Raw genomic sequence first — 17,970 nt, forward strand, 5'->3', positions numbered from 1 at the left:
AATCAAGCGCAGGCGAAGCAGCCATTTCAGCCTCACCTAGTCGTGTGATACCGCAACGTTGAGGGTCCGACCAAGCGAGTCGATACGAAAGACACAACTTGCACGCTGGCGGCTGAAGGTCGCTTGCAACGCGATGAATGTCCTTGAATAATGTAGCCTAGTGAAGCTATCGCTCTAAAAATGGCTATTAAATAAATCCCTCCCATTGAACCTCCGACCACTCCTAACTTAGCAACAGTGGTAGCACCTGAGGAAACATTTCTGTGAAAAGAATCGGTTTCTTTTATTCATATGTTTATTGCAATATCAGTAAATATGAATTTATTATATAACAAGCAAGTCCACCCAGGTAGCGTGTGAAAACTCGTCGTAACTATAAGCACAATTTCTTGTTTGTATGTTTGGCTAATGCCACCATGCCCTTTAATGTCCTTCGGCGGTTGTAAGTTGTTCCCGATCCCTGAAACAAAGAAAAATGCCGTTTTTATTTTCCTGTTCATTATATGCAGGCAATGGACGCTTATACCGGCTGCCCAAGTTTATGGTCATATTTGGTAACACAGCGTTTTATATGGGCTGTACCCTATTTTTAGTATATTCATGTACTAGCTTAAAAGCGATAGACCTACTAGTATTCGGGAACCAGTTAAGGCTATTGCACATGGCTGCACCACTGCTATGTGTGGGCATTTGCGTTTTTGAAGACATTGTAAAGCGCGTTACGGGGTACCCTCAACACTTAAAATTTTAAAAATAAATTAGGCCCTTTTACCTACTTTCAAAATTTGAGATATCTATATTCCTTGCAAGATGTTAGTTTTTCCTGAGTATAAGGCTTCGAGAGCTCAAAGTCGACCCTCATTAAAGAAAAGGTTCCGCATAAATTCGTAGATTAAAGCGCAAATTGTTGAAAATATACGTACTTTCCTGTGCCGCTCACAAGACTAAAAACTTGCCCGGGTTGGTACGCATCGCTTATATTGGGAAAACGAATTGGGCGTAATGCCCAAATTGATATTTTCAAGGGGCAGCAGAGAACATTGTGAGACAGATTTTTTGTTTTATATATGTGTGTGTGACCGGGAATTTTATTTCGCTGCAACCGACACCTTAGGAGACAACACGAGAAACTTGGACAGAGAGAGGGCAAACAGACACGAGCTCTGACCAACTGAAAATAGCTGCGTCCTGCCAGACAATCAAGCTGATATGCGGTTACACCAAAGACATTGCGATTGTGCGGCTTTTTCAGGGGTGGGAGTAGCGGCCTAAATTTTTTGCGCACCCCGATAGCACCGACTTAAGAGGATTTTTGTCTTACGTAGCCTCCCTACAACAACGGATCCCTCAATGATAAAGGTATCTGGTTGCTCCAGCGAACGTTTTGTATGAGTGTCATGAACAGTTCACGCTATCTCTTGTCAATTACGGAATGTCTCCTTCAAACAAGTAATTCCAGGAATACAGTCGGCTCTTGTCATTCCAATTCCAGGTTGCTGAGTTGGAAATTTCGGTTAATGAGAAATGATGTGCTGGTCCCGATTTTGTTACATGCAATTAAATTGAACACAGCTCGTTAATTCGCAGCTAAAATTCATTATAACAGGTAATTAGAAGTTAATTCAAATAATATTCTTCGACGTCCCCGTCATTTCTCGATAAATTTGAAATGTGTCAAGCACCAAAACAGCGCCGTGCTCTGTACTTTGTCAGCGCCATTGCAACTGAGGCAGCGCACAGTTGATGAAGCAGCACGCCAGTCGAAACCCTCGCCAGTGTACACATCCCTCTCTTTACAGGTCCTCAACCTTCTTGGTTGGGCGGAGCGCCGTGTGGGCAATTTATGTCGGGGATGCTTGAGGCTTCGATTTTAGCAATAAGTCCCAACCATCATTGCAACCGGTATAATAGGCTCGACATGGCAACGAAAGACGATATTCTCAACGAAATCGAGAAGGCAGATGCATTTCGGACTAATGACAGTGCTGTTCTTGTGCTTTAGTGTTTAGTTTGAAGTTCGCTTAATTCGATTTTTTCTCCGGTCCCCGTGGGCTCCGTTTTAACGGGAGTAGACTGTACTCAAAAGTCATGGCTTTTAACAGGGACACCAGTAACACGGTTTGGGTTTAAGACTCGGAGATTGTGCGTCAACGGTTTTTTGTAAGCTCAGCCACAGTCAACAAAACGAAAACATATAGTACTCACCCTATCCTCTTCTGGTATCTTTTGTAAAGAAAAACTCCTGCCACCAAAGCGAGAAGAAGTGTCAGGGGAATAAATATGGATAGCAGTGTTATTGTCGCTGACGTTTCTGAAAATAAAAGGGAGATTTAGAATTGTTTTCCCCTGTGCATTGACGTCAAACATTTTCTACACCGAGTCATCGTATATCCTAGATGTAGGCAAAGACGCTTGGTATAGCAAACCTTCACCGAATAAAAGCCTGGCGTCATGGTTTGCAGTTTTTAAAACTGGCACCTATGCAGTTTGAGTGACAGCTCTTCCTGATGTAACAGACCAAGTGACGTTCCACAACAAAATGCGAAAGGGGTATGAATTCCCCTGCTTGCGCGCACCTCCCTCCTTTAGGTATCCCACATTTAGCCGCAAAATAGAAGGAAGACTTGAAAAGAGGGCGTTCATTTTCACCTTAACCCAACGAATACTAAATAAGCTGTCCGGCGCTCGGCTTTCGAGCAACTTTCTCTGGTTTTCCGGGGTTTTTTTCTTTCGTCAAACCCTAGGGACGCTCGGGATACTCGTGGGTGGCAGTCCAGTCGAACGCCGACATGTTTGGTCCTTTTCGAGACACAGCTGTTTACGCCATGGGTAGGAGGTATTGTATCAAATACGCACTTTAAAACACCAAATAATGAAGTGACACGCGCCTCACAGTTTCACGTACTATGTATGTAGAGCCGCTGTCGGCAACTCTGCATTTTCTGCTCAGTTGCCTTACAGTCCTATGGCGAGGTGAAAGGTGGAGCACGGTTCCTGGCCGCATGTTCCGAAATCAGTGGTTGCTTCACAGAATAGACAGATGACCTTGTGGTTTCGCAACTTGAGACAGTTTTTGTGATTTTTTTTATTGATTTTAGAATTTTTAACGCGCCGACGCAACGCAGGCGATGAGGCGCGCCGTAGTGGAGGGCTCCGGATTAAGTTTGACTTGCGCCGAAGGCTCGTACACACGGCAATTTTTGCGTTTCGCGTCCATCAGAAAAGCAGCCACGGCAGTCGGGAATCGAACCCGCGACCTCGTGCTTAGTTGCGCAATACCTTAGACACTAATCCACCAGAACGGGTGACAACTTTTGTGTCTCCTCGCCTCTGGCGTTTTGTCCTCGGATCCTTTGCTAAAACAATATAAGACCCTGTAAACAAATATCCACGGGCAAACAAATTTTAAACTGATTTTTTTGTCCCGCAAGGAATTGCGAATGTTGTAATGCCAACTGTCATGGCTATAGACAATATTCACCGAATATTAGTGAGCAGTTGCCTGTCCGTCCTGGTCCCAAATTGGCAGCACGATCCGTTTCGTAAACGCCCTATTCACTAGAATGAGTTTAGAAAGAAGATTAGCACGTCGTTACCCCTATTATCATCTGTCTGTGCAGAGTGGCCTGCAACTCCTCATTCCCAATATCTTCGTGGCGACGATGAGTCGTGACTTCCGTATGTACGGAGGTGCGTAGAAACGGCATTTTTGTAACTTTAGCGCCACGTTTACACCCCATTCAGACATAGGGGGTTATCATCTATAGAGTCTAACCTAGGCTGAAACTAAAAGAAGAAAAGGCCATTGCTGTTCTTTCTTAAGAGTCTTTGAGTACAAAAAAGGGCGAGAGTTTCAGGCATTGCTTGACGAGAGCACCACTTAAGAATGGTTCCGCCGAATAATTAGGCACATTTTAAATTTCTTACTGAACAATGAGGCGCGCTATTGGAGATGCGATTCTCCTTGACCTAAAAGGCTGGCGGAGAAAATAGGGATTCTGGCACTTAAAACACTATGAAATCAAGCCTTCGCGTCTCCTTTTACAAACAAAAAGCCGAAATTTACCGTGGTCGCTATTTTTATTTATTTAAAACTTTTTTTTATTCCGCCAGCGGGGAAAGAAGATCGAAAAGCTAGACGAGGTGGCGAGAAAACTGTGCTGCTGAGCAAAGCAGATTGTCCCAGGGAAAAGTGAATGCCTATTTTTAAACTTTTGTGAATTTTAGAGTTGGTACAAGTTAGAAGTAGTCCTAATTCTGCTAAGCACAATGAAATGCATATCCTATTACAGAACAGCACGAGGGTTAAAACGTTAAGCATATTAAGGGTTAAAACGTTAAGCGTACAATTTATAGTCCTTAATATGTTGCGATTCATTATTTCACAAGTAAAAATTACAAGTATTCATTTTGTTGAAATGAATCTGTGCAGTGTACGGTGATCGGCAGCAAGCTACTTACTCTCGGACTCTGTAAGGACCAGAATCGTTGTTCCTGGGCCCCGTTTTGTCGTGGTAAGCCCGTCGTTGAAGGCATACACAGATACCTTGTACGGTGTACCAGCGGACAGTCCCGTTAAATTGTAGGACAGTTGAGTGGTCGTCTCCTGAACTTCGCCGTCGCCTTTCTTGAAGGTTACATTGTAGCCGCTTAGAGGGCCGTTGCGAACCTTCGGTGGTTCCCACTCCACTAGAAGCCAATTCTTGCTGGCAGAACCGGCCTTCAAGTCCACTGGTTCAGATGGCTCTGAAATTCACAAAAGTGTTTTAGTCAGGCAAAGTCGCAGTTTATTTATTTATTTATTTATTTATTTATTTATTTATTTATTTATTTATTTATTTATTTATTTATTTATTTATTTATTTATTTATTTATTTATTTATTTATTTATTTATTTATTTATTTATTTATTTATTTATTTATTTATTTATTTCATTCTCCAGGCCGAAGCATAACACAGAGGAGCGGGTATACATCGAGCAGAAAACAAGAAATGCAGCAGATACAGATATATGCACACAATGGCAGTCTGAAAACCATAAAAAGAAAGACTTCGTTGTATGAAAAAGAGGCAGGGTAGTTGTAAAAACAATATTCAACATGATTGCGTCTTTGAATGACGCGTGCACACCGACACAAAGTAAAGTAACAACCGAAGGAACAAGAAAGTTGTCGAAACTTGAGTATGAAAGGAAAAGTGGCTGGTCCTGTTGTCTGCAAAAGGGAACCTCAAAGGAGCAGTTACCTAGCAGTTTTCGGCAACTCAAATCGGTCACAAATAAGTGGGAATTTCTATCTTGCAATGCAAATTGGGCACTCAGTACTGCGTATGCCTCTCAGCGACACCGAGAGACGCCTACCAATCCACACAACAGGAACTGAATTACAGAGTATGCGCCCAATGAAAACTAACATTGTTACCCTAATGCTCCACTCAGTTGAGGAAGCAGAATGTAATACAAAGAGCAAGCCACCTTTTTCTGAAGCAGTTCAGAGGTTTTCTGTACTGCAGTAAAGAGGCTAGCTGTCTTTGGAGGCTGCGTTCAGCATCATAGCTTGTACGTTGTCGCTTTGTCTGTCCAGGTACCGACACCGTTCATTTGCTTCAAGGATACGCAGGGTGCGTTTATCAGCCTCTACCTACCTCGATGTCTTGCGAGGCGTGACTTTGCAGCCACTCACATGTTATCATATTTCACTGCTTCTATAAATAATAGTACTACGGTGTTCGTCTTTTGTGATTCGCAGTGTTCTTTTTGGCCAAGATGCTCCACCTAGCTCAAGCATAGACTTTCCTGGCACTTCTGGTTGGGAGGGGCGGCCCGGGGCTCGTCTCCCGTAGCGAAGTACTCAAACAGTCGTAACTTCCTCCTGCCACAGTTTACTCATAAAATTCTTAAGACGGAACTCGTCTTGAGTCATTCAGATGACGTGGTGGCTGATCTGGTGGCTTTTACAAAAACGTCATCTTTATCAGGTATGAGGAAATCCTGCTGTTTTCATGGCTACAATTCTCCGCAATATTCCCAGAATGTGTTGTCTGTATTCCCGGAGCGTTGCCTGAACGCTGTAACTGTTCACAATCACATAATGAACATTGTCTCAGTAGGCCTCAGGGATGAGGATGACTGTGATACTTTTTGAAAAAGGAGGGCCGATTTTTCCCTTATGAAATGCCCCAGAACGTTTACCAATCTATTGCTTATACTTCAGTCACTCTGTCACTCTACTGCAAAACTTTCAATCCGCGCGCGCGCACACCACAGTTTCAGAACACGCGAATTTAAGGCACGCGCTAAAGACGATAACGCGTGATATCATTGAAGCATATCACATAATCACAGAAGCGGAAGAGTGCGTTAGCCCTCTGTCAATTCTGCTGAGTAGTGAGGAACGAAAATTAATTCAAAGAGAGTCACACGATGAGTAAGGTAGCATGTTGCGAGCAGTCATTCTCGCATTTTCGTGCCAGTATTCTCGTGCAGTTTTCGTCTGAGTAGATCTGTTTCTACCCTTCCATGTTTTTTTATTAGGTTTTATCGATTTTTGCCGCCAAGCGCAGAGTGCCGCTCCTGTGTGCATATTAGGTGTCCCCCGTTTCTGTCGTCTTTTTTTAATAAACAGTTGCAAGTTTGCAACTTTTCCCAGTCCTGTTAGCGTCCTACTTGTCTTTGTATACGTAACGCAATTCAATAGAAAACGTCAGCAACTAGCCCCATTCCACGTCCTTTTGTACATATGTTTTGCCTAAGCTTTTTGTTGCGAAACTCTTTGCTTCATTTTCTTACTCGAGAAACAAGCGTGCCATATCAGCTTTTGTGCCAATTAAAAATAATGGAGATTTATTTCATGACATTTGAAATCCTCGGGAATACCAGATTTTCTCTTCACTTTACTGTTCTGTAGTGCTCACGTGGTTAGGCCATTCTGTACGCAACCTATTTTTGCCGCTATCGTAGGCACATAGCGTATAGCTTCTTTGTGAAAAACGGTAAACCAAGAGGCCAGAAAGTAGATACGAGGCTGCGCTGTAGCTGAAGTAGTCCATTAAACATAACTGCTCAGCAAATGGAGTATTAACAATTCTCAGAAAACGTTAGTCGGGCCTTCCGAACCAGCCTGCCCTACCGACCGCACCGTGTAGAAGAAATACGCGGCGAAGCTTAGGTGCGCTCTTCCTAACGAAAATTTGCCAATTACTGACATCTGCATGCCAGGTTTACATGGGTACCACCCAAATATAGAAGATACACTATTGTCAAACAGGCCTCTTAAAAAGGAACAGGCAAGCTGATTCAATACTGAGCCTGGTCGCAAAATTTGCTCCCAATATTAGGTATGCCGACAACCAATTCGGGATGTTAATTCCCGCTTTGAAACAGTCGGGTTGTGCCAGAAAAAAACGTTCGCGTAATTTTATTCTAGGAGGTCCCGGTTTTGCAGCAGCAGTTGCGTCACGATTAGCCCACTCATCTGCTCAGAATGGGAGGAAACGTTCGGTATGCAGAAGGTGCCACTGTATCTGTAACACGAGCAAAAAGGCCTCATGTGCATTTGCACATGCTAACTTTATCTGGAACCACGTCCAACACCTTTTAATAGCAGCTGATGTGTAGTAGGTTGATACAACTTGTAAGTTAAAGTTTTCAGAAATAATTTTCAGCTCATCGCACCTCCTTGGCTGGAAAACGTTTTAAGTTTTTGCAACTAATTTATCTCCACATCTGTGAGACTCGCCTCTAGCAGCCTCATGTAATTTTGTTTTGGAAATACATAACCACTAAAAACCAGCCTATGGAAGGTTGTAGTGAAACAAGCAAAAAAGAATGCAAACTTTTATCGTGAAACCGACGAAAACAATAGTGGTTGTCAGAAATAAAGTGTCCAAAGATAAGCCTAACATGGCCAACGAAAATTGATCCAAAACGTTTGTGATTCTCAAATTGTATACGACCTTCAAATTTATTTCCACTATGTTCCATCAACGCTGGAATACTCACAATCATATAAAAATGACATAGTTCGGAATGTACTTAATTTCTTAACACATTCAAGTACAGGCACATGGAGTTACACGCTACACCTAAAAGGAAGACCTGTATTGTAAATATCCCTCATTCCCCCGCAACACGCGTTTTTGCCTAAAACGCCACCACAAAAGAGTTTGCTGAAATGGTTCCACCCCTTACTGTTTCCGTTGCAATACTTTGCAGAACGTTTACAACACTAACCACTAAAGAATTACAACCGCAAAGGGCGCAATATTTCTGTAGCACTACGTTCACAATTATCATGAATGTCTTAAAACAATAACCTTAACAATTCTTCCAAAAGTTTTCTATCTGCTTCAAGTTGTGCAATTCAGCAAACGTGTCAGTCATTTTTCAGGCACTGGGTACTTACTCCCTAGAAGGCAAAATGTCTCAACTTGGAATGAGTATTAGCCAGCCTACCATCATAATCAATCAGTATTTTTACTACAGGAATGTCATGGGCTTTATTCCACTTGCAGCTTACAGCTGGTGGAGGGCAGCAGAAACAGTCAGGAAGCTCTTACCTCCAACATCTGTCTTAAAATGTCGACCGTACTCCTGCCCACACTCCGTTGCATTCGTGCATGAAGATACGCTGACGTTGTACTCTGTCCATGGTTCTAAGCTTGTGATAGTGAAGTTGTGCTTCCTGGTTACAAAGGGGGGTCTGTGGCTAACGGAAATATTGAAGCCCGTGATGTTGTATCTGGGGTCCTCTGGCATTTCCCAAGACAGGTGGACTGTGTCTTCGGCGACGGCTCCGACTTTTGGACGTGGAGGCATCGGTCCTGAGAGAGGCATCAAGTGCACTTAATTGCACTTGAAAAAAATGCCTTAAGGATAACAAATAACTTATATCATAGTTATTCACTTGTAGGGTACTTAGGTGGTTTTTTACAGTTAACAAAAAGGAACACATATAACGTACCTACCCTCTGTGGATTCCGCTCTACGATTAATCGGAGCAGAGAAGAATCACGAGTCTTCTACTTTGAACAACCTTGAGTTCCAGAGCACCGGTTAAGTGCTTTTCTAACGCAACTACGTTTTAAAATCAGAGAAATTTATTTTTATGCCACCTGATCACGCATGCATCGCATCAACATCAGATAAAGCTCAAATCAGAATGTTGCTGGGCTTTCTTAGAGTTCCATAGTTATTATGAAAGCTACCGGTTCGCCCTTTTTGGTCCTGTTTTTTATGCGGAGTTTTGTTAATTAATTCCCAAGTGCAATTAGTTTAGTTTACCATCTCTGCCCACACCTTTTTCGCACTTCAAAAAATTAAAGAATGGTGACGAGAAGTCTGCACCCGTGACATTGTTCGGTTATATTCGCAGTAGGTTCGAATGAGCGTATTCCGAAACGGTTCCAGTGTAGATCTTGCCCTTTCTGTGTAGCTGACATGCGCACAACAAATATCTTATCATAAGTGATCTACAAACGGACATTCAAAATCCTTATGCGCCAGGATGCAGAGGTTGGCAAGAGTGCCGATGTGCTATTTCATCCTCGGAATAGTCATTTCCGCGTATTGTAGCTGCCACGGAATTCATAGTTTATTTTAATCTATAGATACATGAGGGTGAAAAATACTGCGCTTGCACGCGGAAAGCTGCTATGGTATGACGATTCACCTGTTCGCTAGCGTCCGAAGTAGAGAACAAAATGCCAATCTCGTTATGAACATAACACTCATAAAAAAATAGAACCGATCAGAATTTTTGCGCTCACAGCGGTAGACTAAAAATAAAGAAACTCATGTGCTTCGTCAGGAATTATTGTCCGAAAGCACAACAAAACAAAACATCTGAGAGAAATATTTTGGATTGCCTGCTTTCTGTCCACTTCTCTCCCAGGACAGCTTAACACTTCTGGACCACCATTAAACACAAGACAGCGTGCAAAACCAAAATATAAACTAGCATGTATTTCCTTTCACCACAAAGATTGTGATAACAACCAGCACAATGTTCTCGCCATCACTTTATTTATGCACATTGTCCTCACGCATTGCAATTTTGCCGTGCCTGTCAGCGGTCACTTCTCATATATTTTTGGCTCACTCTAAGCTTTAGTGGAACGTTAACGCTATTAACGTTAACGCTATTAAACCTTGTTTAAAATGTTTGTAGCATTACCAATGAAATCGGCCAAGCGCAACCAACGTTCCACTCTTTTTGTTACCATAAGAAAAAAATTCACGCATCTCCACAAAGTGAATCATGACGAGTGGGCGAAGCACTGGGGATTGTTTTTACCGTACATTACCCGTGAGAGGGCTTACTGCTGCTAAAACCACTTATAATCCAAACCAATACAATTCAATGCAGTTTAATCCGATCCAATCCAATTCATTTCAATCCAATCCAGTCCAAATTCAATCGAATCAAATCCAATGCTCCTCGCGCATGCGCAGCACGGCTCTCCAGGAGCTCTCTCCCTCTCTCTCTCTCTGTCTCTCTCTCTCTCTCTCTCTAACCTTTTGTAAATCTTTTATTTCGTTCTTGTTAACCTTTTGTGCACTTTTTGTTCACAGATATTTCGATTTACACGGTGCTGTGCGTCTCTCTCTCTCTCTCTCTCTTACTCTCTCTAAAATGTGTGAACTTTTTGTTTTGTTCTTGTGAACCTTTTGGGAACCTTTTCGTCACAGATGTTTCGATTGACATGGTGTTGTGGTGCCATGACCACGGATGCTCGACGCGGGACGGACAAGCCGCGGCATTAAAGTGCTTCGCCCCGGAAAGGCTTTATCCCAACGCGCTTTCAATGTTTCCAAGCAGTTCTGGATACTTTGTTATAAAATCACGACATTTCTGATCGATTATAAATAACAAGAGCACTTGCCAATATCAATATTCTATATCCCTGCAGAAGCAAAAACATTAAAACAGTTACTTTCCCTTAACCTCACACCTGAAATAAATATCTGTTTCCAAATGAACCACCAAAGATTCCGAACCGGCTCAACTTCCTGTGCTAAATAGGGAACACCCGTGCTAAAGTGCTGTGCGCGCACGTTCAGCAGTACATACCATCGCCGAGAGTTTCAAACTCCACCTCGGATGACGAGCCGCAAATTGTCCCGTTTCTCTCTTTGTCCACGTTGTACGCTTCAACGGAAATGTTGAATACATTGAATTGGCACTCAAGGTCGATCGTAGTTCCGTTCAAGTGTCCGCCAACGTTGTACATAGTTCTATCCTGCTGGTCCTCGTTGAAGACAACGACACTGTAACCCTCGATGGGACCATTCGGGTGTTCTGGTTTCTTCCACGTCAGCCGCACCTGAACATCTTCGACTATAGAGTATTTGAGGTCCTGCACCTGTGATGGAGCTGAAATAATTCAAATAAGCGAATGGGAATAAGCGTATACTGTTAGACGCACGGGTTGTATTACAATAAAATACATCTTATTTTAACAGCATTAAATTGGTATGTTTATGCACCGAAGGTGATCCTCCGCTTTGAGGCGGGCCTGAGGTTAGGGCTACCTAGTAACTTAAACTAACAAGCTAGGCCTTTAGCCTACAAGAAATTATCAAAGGTAATAGAATTACAAAAAACAACTACTACCACAAAGAAATATGGAAACGGCCCCATTACGCAAACCCGGCGCGATAATTCTATAGGCAGCCCTAAGGAAAAGTTCACCCTTTGAGATATTGACACCCATGCAGGTTCAGCGTGTGGGAAACTGCGGCGCCAGAGTTCCAAATACTGTACACGGGCTAAACTTTTCTTGTTTTCACCAAACCCCATGCGTCCCTTTGTGCAAGGAATGCATTGATTGGAATAGTCACACTGCTTCCTATGCAGTGATGCACATGGAGCGTCATATGGTACTAGGATAACTCGTTTTAAATTTGGGGTTGCAAGTGGCGAAGCAACACCTCAGGAGGGTTGCAGGTTTATGACTACGTTATAAAATATACCTGTGTTTCCGGGAAACAAAACCTACGCCCTTACGTTCACGACAGGGATCATCAGACAAGGGTTCGACTCCCATGCATTACAACTCTGAATAAGAAGCAACAGGAAAACGAAAAGTTCTTTTTCTTATACATCGTACACTGCGATGTTGTAGGGCTTCTCGGTATATAACTTAAGCTCTGGGTGAAAAAAAAATCTAAATTTTTATATTTTATTATATATTCCTAAAAATGTCTGGTCTTAGTAAAAGCCGTCACGTCCGTGAGGTCATTGGATGGGAACGCCCTTGCTAACTGGTACAGAAAAGTGAATTCTTCAACATCTCATTACGAAATTTCCATGGAGTACATAGCACTCCATGGGAATGGATTGCTATGTAGCGCTTTATCTTCCTGCGGACAAATGAACGCACTGGCAGCGCTTTATATTCCTTTGTCAAATGAAATTTGCGGGGGTCAAAATTCTGAGTTGGTCTGTTCCAGGAAGGTGTATTTTGCGTTCGTTTCAAGCCTCTGACCCATGACATTCACAGAAACCGATGCCCCGCCTTCTTGTGGTACTTCAAATCCGGTCGTCTGCTTTCAGCCTGTCAGGAGTCGCTCGAAATTGACACTTCGATACATACATAAAATGGACAAAGCTGAAAATCCTGCCCCAGAGCGTTGTTTATTGTTTATTGTTTATTGTTTATTGGGTGGTGCCCACCAACAGCACTAGGCCTTCTTGGGTGGTGCACACAAAAAGGATAGGGCGACACACAGATAAACAAACGGTAAAACATGGAGACTGGTTATGAAGTGCAGGGATCACAAAGTACATAGTACCACCGCACACGCGCGTGCTCGCAGGCACGCACACGCACTCACACACACGTAAGCACGCACGCATGCGCGCACGCACACACACACACACACACACGCACACGCACACACACACACACACACACACACACACACACACACACACACACACACACACACACACACTCAATGTATACATTTAAGCAATTGAGATTACAGTCAGGTACATTAGCACGCGCTGAGACAGGGCTTGTGACAAGGTATACTACAAAGTACATTGGCATACACGCAAGTTCAGTACAATCCACCGTCGTAACTTACTGGGGAACATGGATACTGGTAATAAGTACATATAAAGCAAAATTTATATGTATGCACGGCACATACGCTCGTCAGTGCAAACAAAACATACATACACGTATGCTCACGCGGGTGCATGTGAAGGTGAACAAGTGCAGGCAAGTGCGCACGTGCATGCATGCACACACACCTGCGGACACACATACATAGGTGCACGGGAGTATGTGTACGGCAAACGGTGCAAGTGTAGAAAATGGAAAGGGAACGGAAAACACGAACACGAGATAACTTCTATACCATACTGAATGGGCAACAGCGGCTTCAAATGCATGCATTTTTCAGGGCGCGTTTAAAAGAGTTAACATTGCCGGAAAAGACTCGGCTGGCGGCCGCCGTTGTCAGCGCGCCGTGCGAGCAGACACCACCAAGCGGAGCTCTTCATGCCTTGTGTCTTGTAGTTTTTAAGCACCTTTCGTGCCAGCGCGAGGCAGTATCTTTTTTTTATACTTTGTGTTACTGCGTTTTATCCTAGTTTCCCTCTATGCTGTTCTAACACGTTTTGCTTTACTTTTGTAAAATCGATAAGAAGGCATTATTCCTCCATGGAAGCCATGATTTGAGCTCGGGTACATGTTTTTTTATGTAAATCAGCCGCCGGCTGTGTGTTTTCTGAGCAATGTTGATCAGTATGAACAAAACTATCAGTGACACTAGTGTGGTGTGCTGTGGTTCCTATATACTTCATTTTTAAGGCCCTCTACTATCTAAGGCACACAACTGGCGCTAGTGGGTTCACGAGGCGCGATAATCATATTGCACGATAGGGACAGACTGATATTCAGGCACCCCAAGCCGTAAGCAACAAATGATAGGGATTCATCATCAACAGCCAATTTAGGTCCACTGCAGGACGAAGACGTCTCCCATTGAACTCCGCCGTTTGGGCTGTGTAAAAAGGTGCCTCTAACTGTATACTCATTCCTGTCTGCGCTATGTCTGATTTCGTTTTAGTCACTCATCCCTTCAGATGTTTTGTACCCCACATATATATGCTTGCTAAGCTATAAATAGCTCTGGAATACAACCGCAACATCGATGCGGAACCGAGCGCCCTTTTTTTAAGAAGCCAGTCTTGGGAGTATTTGGAATACACTGCAAGACCCTCGAGCGCTACCCGAACCGCTTAGTAAGAGAGTAGTTCCGAGCTTCACAACAAATGGTAATAGATTATGCAAGTACGGTTCATATGTGACCGGCGTTCTGCAACTTACCGGCAACATTGGTGGTGCTCCGCACGTAAGTTGGCTCGCTGCAGAAGGTGGGGCGGCAGTTCATGATAGACACGTTGTATGTCGTCCATGGCGTCAGGTTTGTGATGTTGTGTGCTACAGATCTGTTGTTGCGGTCGCCATATTCGGCAATCGCGCTATATGCGGATTGTTCTTCAGCTAGAACCGTAATATTGCACTCTGGAGCAGTAGGGTCGGCAATCCAGCTGTAGGTAAGGCTCGTCGCAGTGCGTTCCACTAATTTAACATCCCTGGGGGGAACTGCAAAGAACCAAGGTTTGAAATTTTTATTTTATTTTCCGCTAACGTGGCTGGCCGGTAAAAAGCACCTTTTCTTTAACGGAGCAAAATTCATCTGTGCCCTACTTTGTGTTATGAAAAACGCGGTAAAATTATGTAAGCCATGAAGAGTACTATGAAAAAGAACCAACGATAGGTCGTGAAGCTTTTCTTTCTACATAGCGTAGATCCCCGAACAGGAGAATGTCATCTCTTAAGGTGCCCAACGCTATCACAACTATGATATCTTCGTTCATTTTTACGCGATGTTTCACCAGTCCCACTTGTTTTTAAACTGGTTGAGCTTCCTGGCTGATAAGCCCAGTTACTTCTGTTGTCCAGCCGCCCTTTTTTGTGACTTTTACTGGGAGCTAAAGCGACTTTAATAAGATTTACAAACGTAATATCTCCAGCTAGCTATTTACTACAGAATACATCGTACTAGCGAACACTATGACAGGGGGTATCGCTCATATAAATGGTCACATTACAGCGTCGGCCCATATCACATGGCGTAAAAACCCACAAGCATGTACCGCATTCATCCACTCGTACACACGTACAGACGTGTGGGTTTTTACGCCGTGTGATATGGGCCGACGCTGTAGTGTTGCGTGAGATATGAGCGATACTGTTTTGTTTGTTTTCGCGGCGTTTTTATGATAACCCTTTCAAACATCATGTACATTTTGGTGTCTCCCTGTTACTGTGGCGCAAACTGAGTTGAAGTTCTAGTTTATGCTTTGTCTCCTCTCAAGCTTACACCCTGTCATAATGTTCGCTAGCACGATGAATTCCGTAGTTAGTAACCTACTCGTCCAACTTAGCACTTTAGTTAGCTGTTTACGCGAGTGACATTTCTGTAATTCAGTAGGTAGCTTTTGAAATATAACCTTAAATTTAAATTTAAATATAATGCTTTTTTCGGAGAGTTGGTTCATGGTTGAAACAAAATTAAAAAGAGCGAAAAGGAGGAGGAACGAGTAACACAATGCAGGCTGGACGAGTGCTCTAGTATACTGGAGCACTGGACTGGACGAGTAGACTGGACGAGCTCTCGTCCAATCTTCTTGTGTTTCTATGTCCTCGTCCTTTGCGCTCTTTTTAATTTCTTTGATTCTGGACCTCCACGTGTAGCCACGTCCTTGAATTTTGAAATAACTATGTGCTTTAATTCCTAAGGAAAAATGTGTGTGATGTTTGCTATATATTTGTGCAATGTTTGAATTCATTTTTGGTTGATGTTATGTCTCCACCAAAGATATATTACGCAAAACGCTTGCCGTGACCAATGAATTTCCTATCGAAATGCCAGAGGCACATAGACTGGAGCAGCGAGAAAAATAGACATCCCTTGTCCATCTTTAAGAGTGGTAGCATACTTTCAACTTGCTTTTTGTAGAGAGGGGCATCGTGTGCACAAAGTTCTGTCAGCCGGGTTTACTTATAAATTTACTTCCTATCTCCCAACCACTTTTTCATAGCTCAAATGCTACACGTGCTAACTTGAGAGATCGAATGTGGGCTCCAGTAAATGTTCTAAAAATTCTTCAAGCCCGGTGGAAATCGAAGGCCTTACCATGTGCATTTCTCAATGTTATACACCTGAAATCGTTAGTTTTTGGCGCATCCCTGGGAAGGTTTGCTGATTCGTCGCTTTTATGAATAAAATGTTACTTCAGAGACTGAAAACTAGGCATGGTTGGCACATAGCTTCGACTCATAGCAAAACCGCATCATACCGTGCAGAGTTAGGGAGAGACAAACAGTTTGGCGGTAAAACATCTTCGACGAGCACTTGCGAGACAAATAAGCCCAAGAAACACCGCAAGTTGTTTGCCTGCTCCTCTCTTTTTCTTATGTGTCAAGGACCACAGACGTTTCTATTGTTTTTTTTTTGTTTCAGCTACAGTGTAAGAAGTCAATTCTTTGCTGTCTTATACTTAGCCGAATCATTGAATTCTTTAGGGAAGTGTACCTTGTACAGTGCCGAAAACCCCCACAAATGAGCATTGAATTTAACAGACAGCATCGGTAATCAATAAAAGCTGCCGTTTTGGAGTCTTCAAACATAAAGTATGTTGGAATACTACATCTCGAGTACATCCATAAACCTGCAAAAATATTCAGAACATAAACGCTTGGTGAAAGTGGTAGATTCTTTTATAATTTGGCTGGATCAAAGTCAGTTATGCCTGTCTAGGGCCTGTCTGTTATGCCTGTCTTGGGCTTGTCTAGGGCATAAATTGTTTAGGGAAGTGTACCTTGTATAGTGCCGAAAACTCCCACAAATGAGCATTGAATTTAACAGACAGCATCGCAATAAAAAAAAGCTGCCATTTTGGAGCCTTCAAACATAAAGTATGTTGAAATACTACATCTCGAGTACATCCATAAACCTGCAAAAATATTCAGAACATAAACGCTTGGTTAAAGTGGTAGATTATTTTATAATTTGGCTGGGTCAAAACCAGTTATGCCTGTATGAACAACCCGGTATAATCACTCAGAAATCATCTGTTGTTCTAGACATCTATGGGCAATACTCATGGGAAATCTGTCAATTTTGGAATCTATATTTTATTTAATCGCGGAATCTGTATGCTACGCCAGAATGTCCGGTTGCACCACGACAGCATGTGGCCTTGGTTGCCCGAAACGTTGCGCATATTTTCTAATCTTTTACAAGTGACTACCCGGAGGGATTGAATCACTAAATTGCCGAAGTTTCAGCTGCACGCCAAACCATTCAGGAAATCTTGATTTTTGGGTTTGCTATTAAGTAGCAATACCGTTTTGCTTAATTTCAACCCGAATGATCATGAACATATCATGCTCAATCTATTTTCCTAGGTTCTTTTTTTATGTGAATAGAGAAATGTTTGGAACCACATTCGAGGAGAATATAGGGAGCAGTTCCAGCTCTCACTCACCAATGCCGTTAGTGGTGACGTCAAAAGGGGACAAGGGTCCAAGCGCTCGCTTCCCGTCCTTGTTCTTATTGTAAGCCCACACAGAGCAATGGAACATACCAACGGGCTCGTGAAGGTACAATCTGACTTGTATCGACGGCTGCAGCGTATCCACATCAGTTGTCACATTATTTCCTGTTTTAGTATCTATGCAAGTAATCGTGTACCCTTTCACCGCCTTCACTTTCTTCGGAGACTTCCACCTGGCTACCAAATTTGTACCGTCCTTGATGCTATGCTTCAGCTCTGTCACAGTGCCCGGTGCTGAAAGAAATACAAAACGGGTTGAAATCAGCCATAATTTACTCGGCCATTCATTTGATAACAATATTTTTATCAAAAAATACCTAAAGCACTCGC

The 17,970-nt window shown here is 42.9% G+C and overlaps 1 protein-coding gene across 2 annotated transcripts in view; it reads right to left on the reverse strand.

The window, feature by feature from the left end:
• Positions 1-334: 334 nt before the first annotated feature.
• Positions 335-17,970, reverse strand: part of LOC144142510 (fibronectin-like) — a 55,017-nt gene continuing 37,381 nt past the window's right edge. The window contains exons 13-19 of one of the 2 annotated variants that reach the window (XM_077674068.1): positions 17,572-17,874; positions 14,342-14,620; positions 11,071-11,373; positions 8,558-8,821; positions 4,462-4,746; positions 2,206-2,311; positions 335-460 (exon numbers count right to left, since the gene is read on the reverse strand). In XM_077674068.1, coding sequence (XP_077530194.1) covers positions 424-460; positions 2,206-2,311; positions 4,462-4,746; positions 8,558-8,821; positions 11,071-11,373; positions 14,342-14,620; positions 17,572-17,874 — 1,577 coding nt within the window. In that variant the 3' untranslated portion in view covers positions 335-423. The remainder of the gene's footprint in view (positions 461-2,205; positions 2,312-4,461; positions 4,747-8,557; positions 8,822-11,070; positions 11,374-14,341; positions 14,621-17,571; positions 17,875-17,970) is intronic. The other variant, XM_077674069.1, reaches the window with a different exon arrangement.

This window comes from Haemaphysalis longicornis, unplaced genomic scaffold (genome assembly GCF_048455015.1).
Source record: "Haemaphysalis longicornis isolate Haplotype H1 unplaced genomic scaffold, Haemaphysalis longicornis Haplotype H1 scaffold_6, whole genome shotgun sequence".
Classification (NCBI taxonomy): Eukaryota; Metazoa; Arthropoda; class Arachnida; order Ixodida; family Ixodidae; genus Haemaphysalis; species Haemaphysalis longicornis.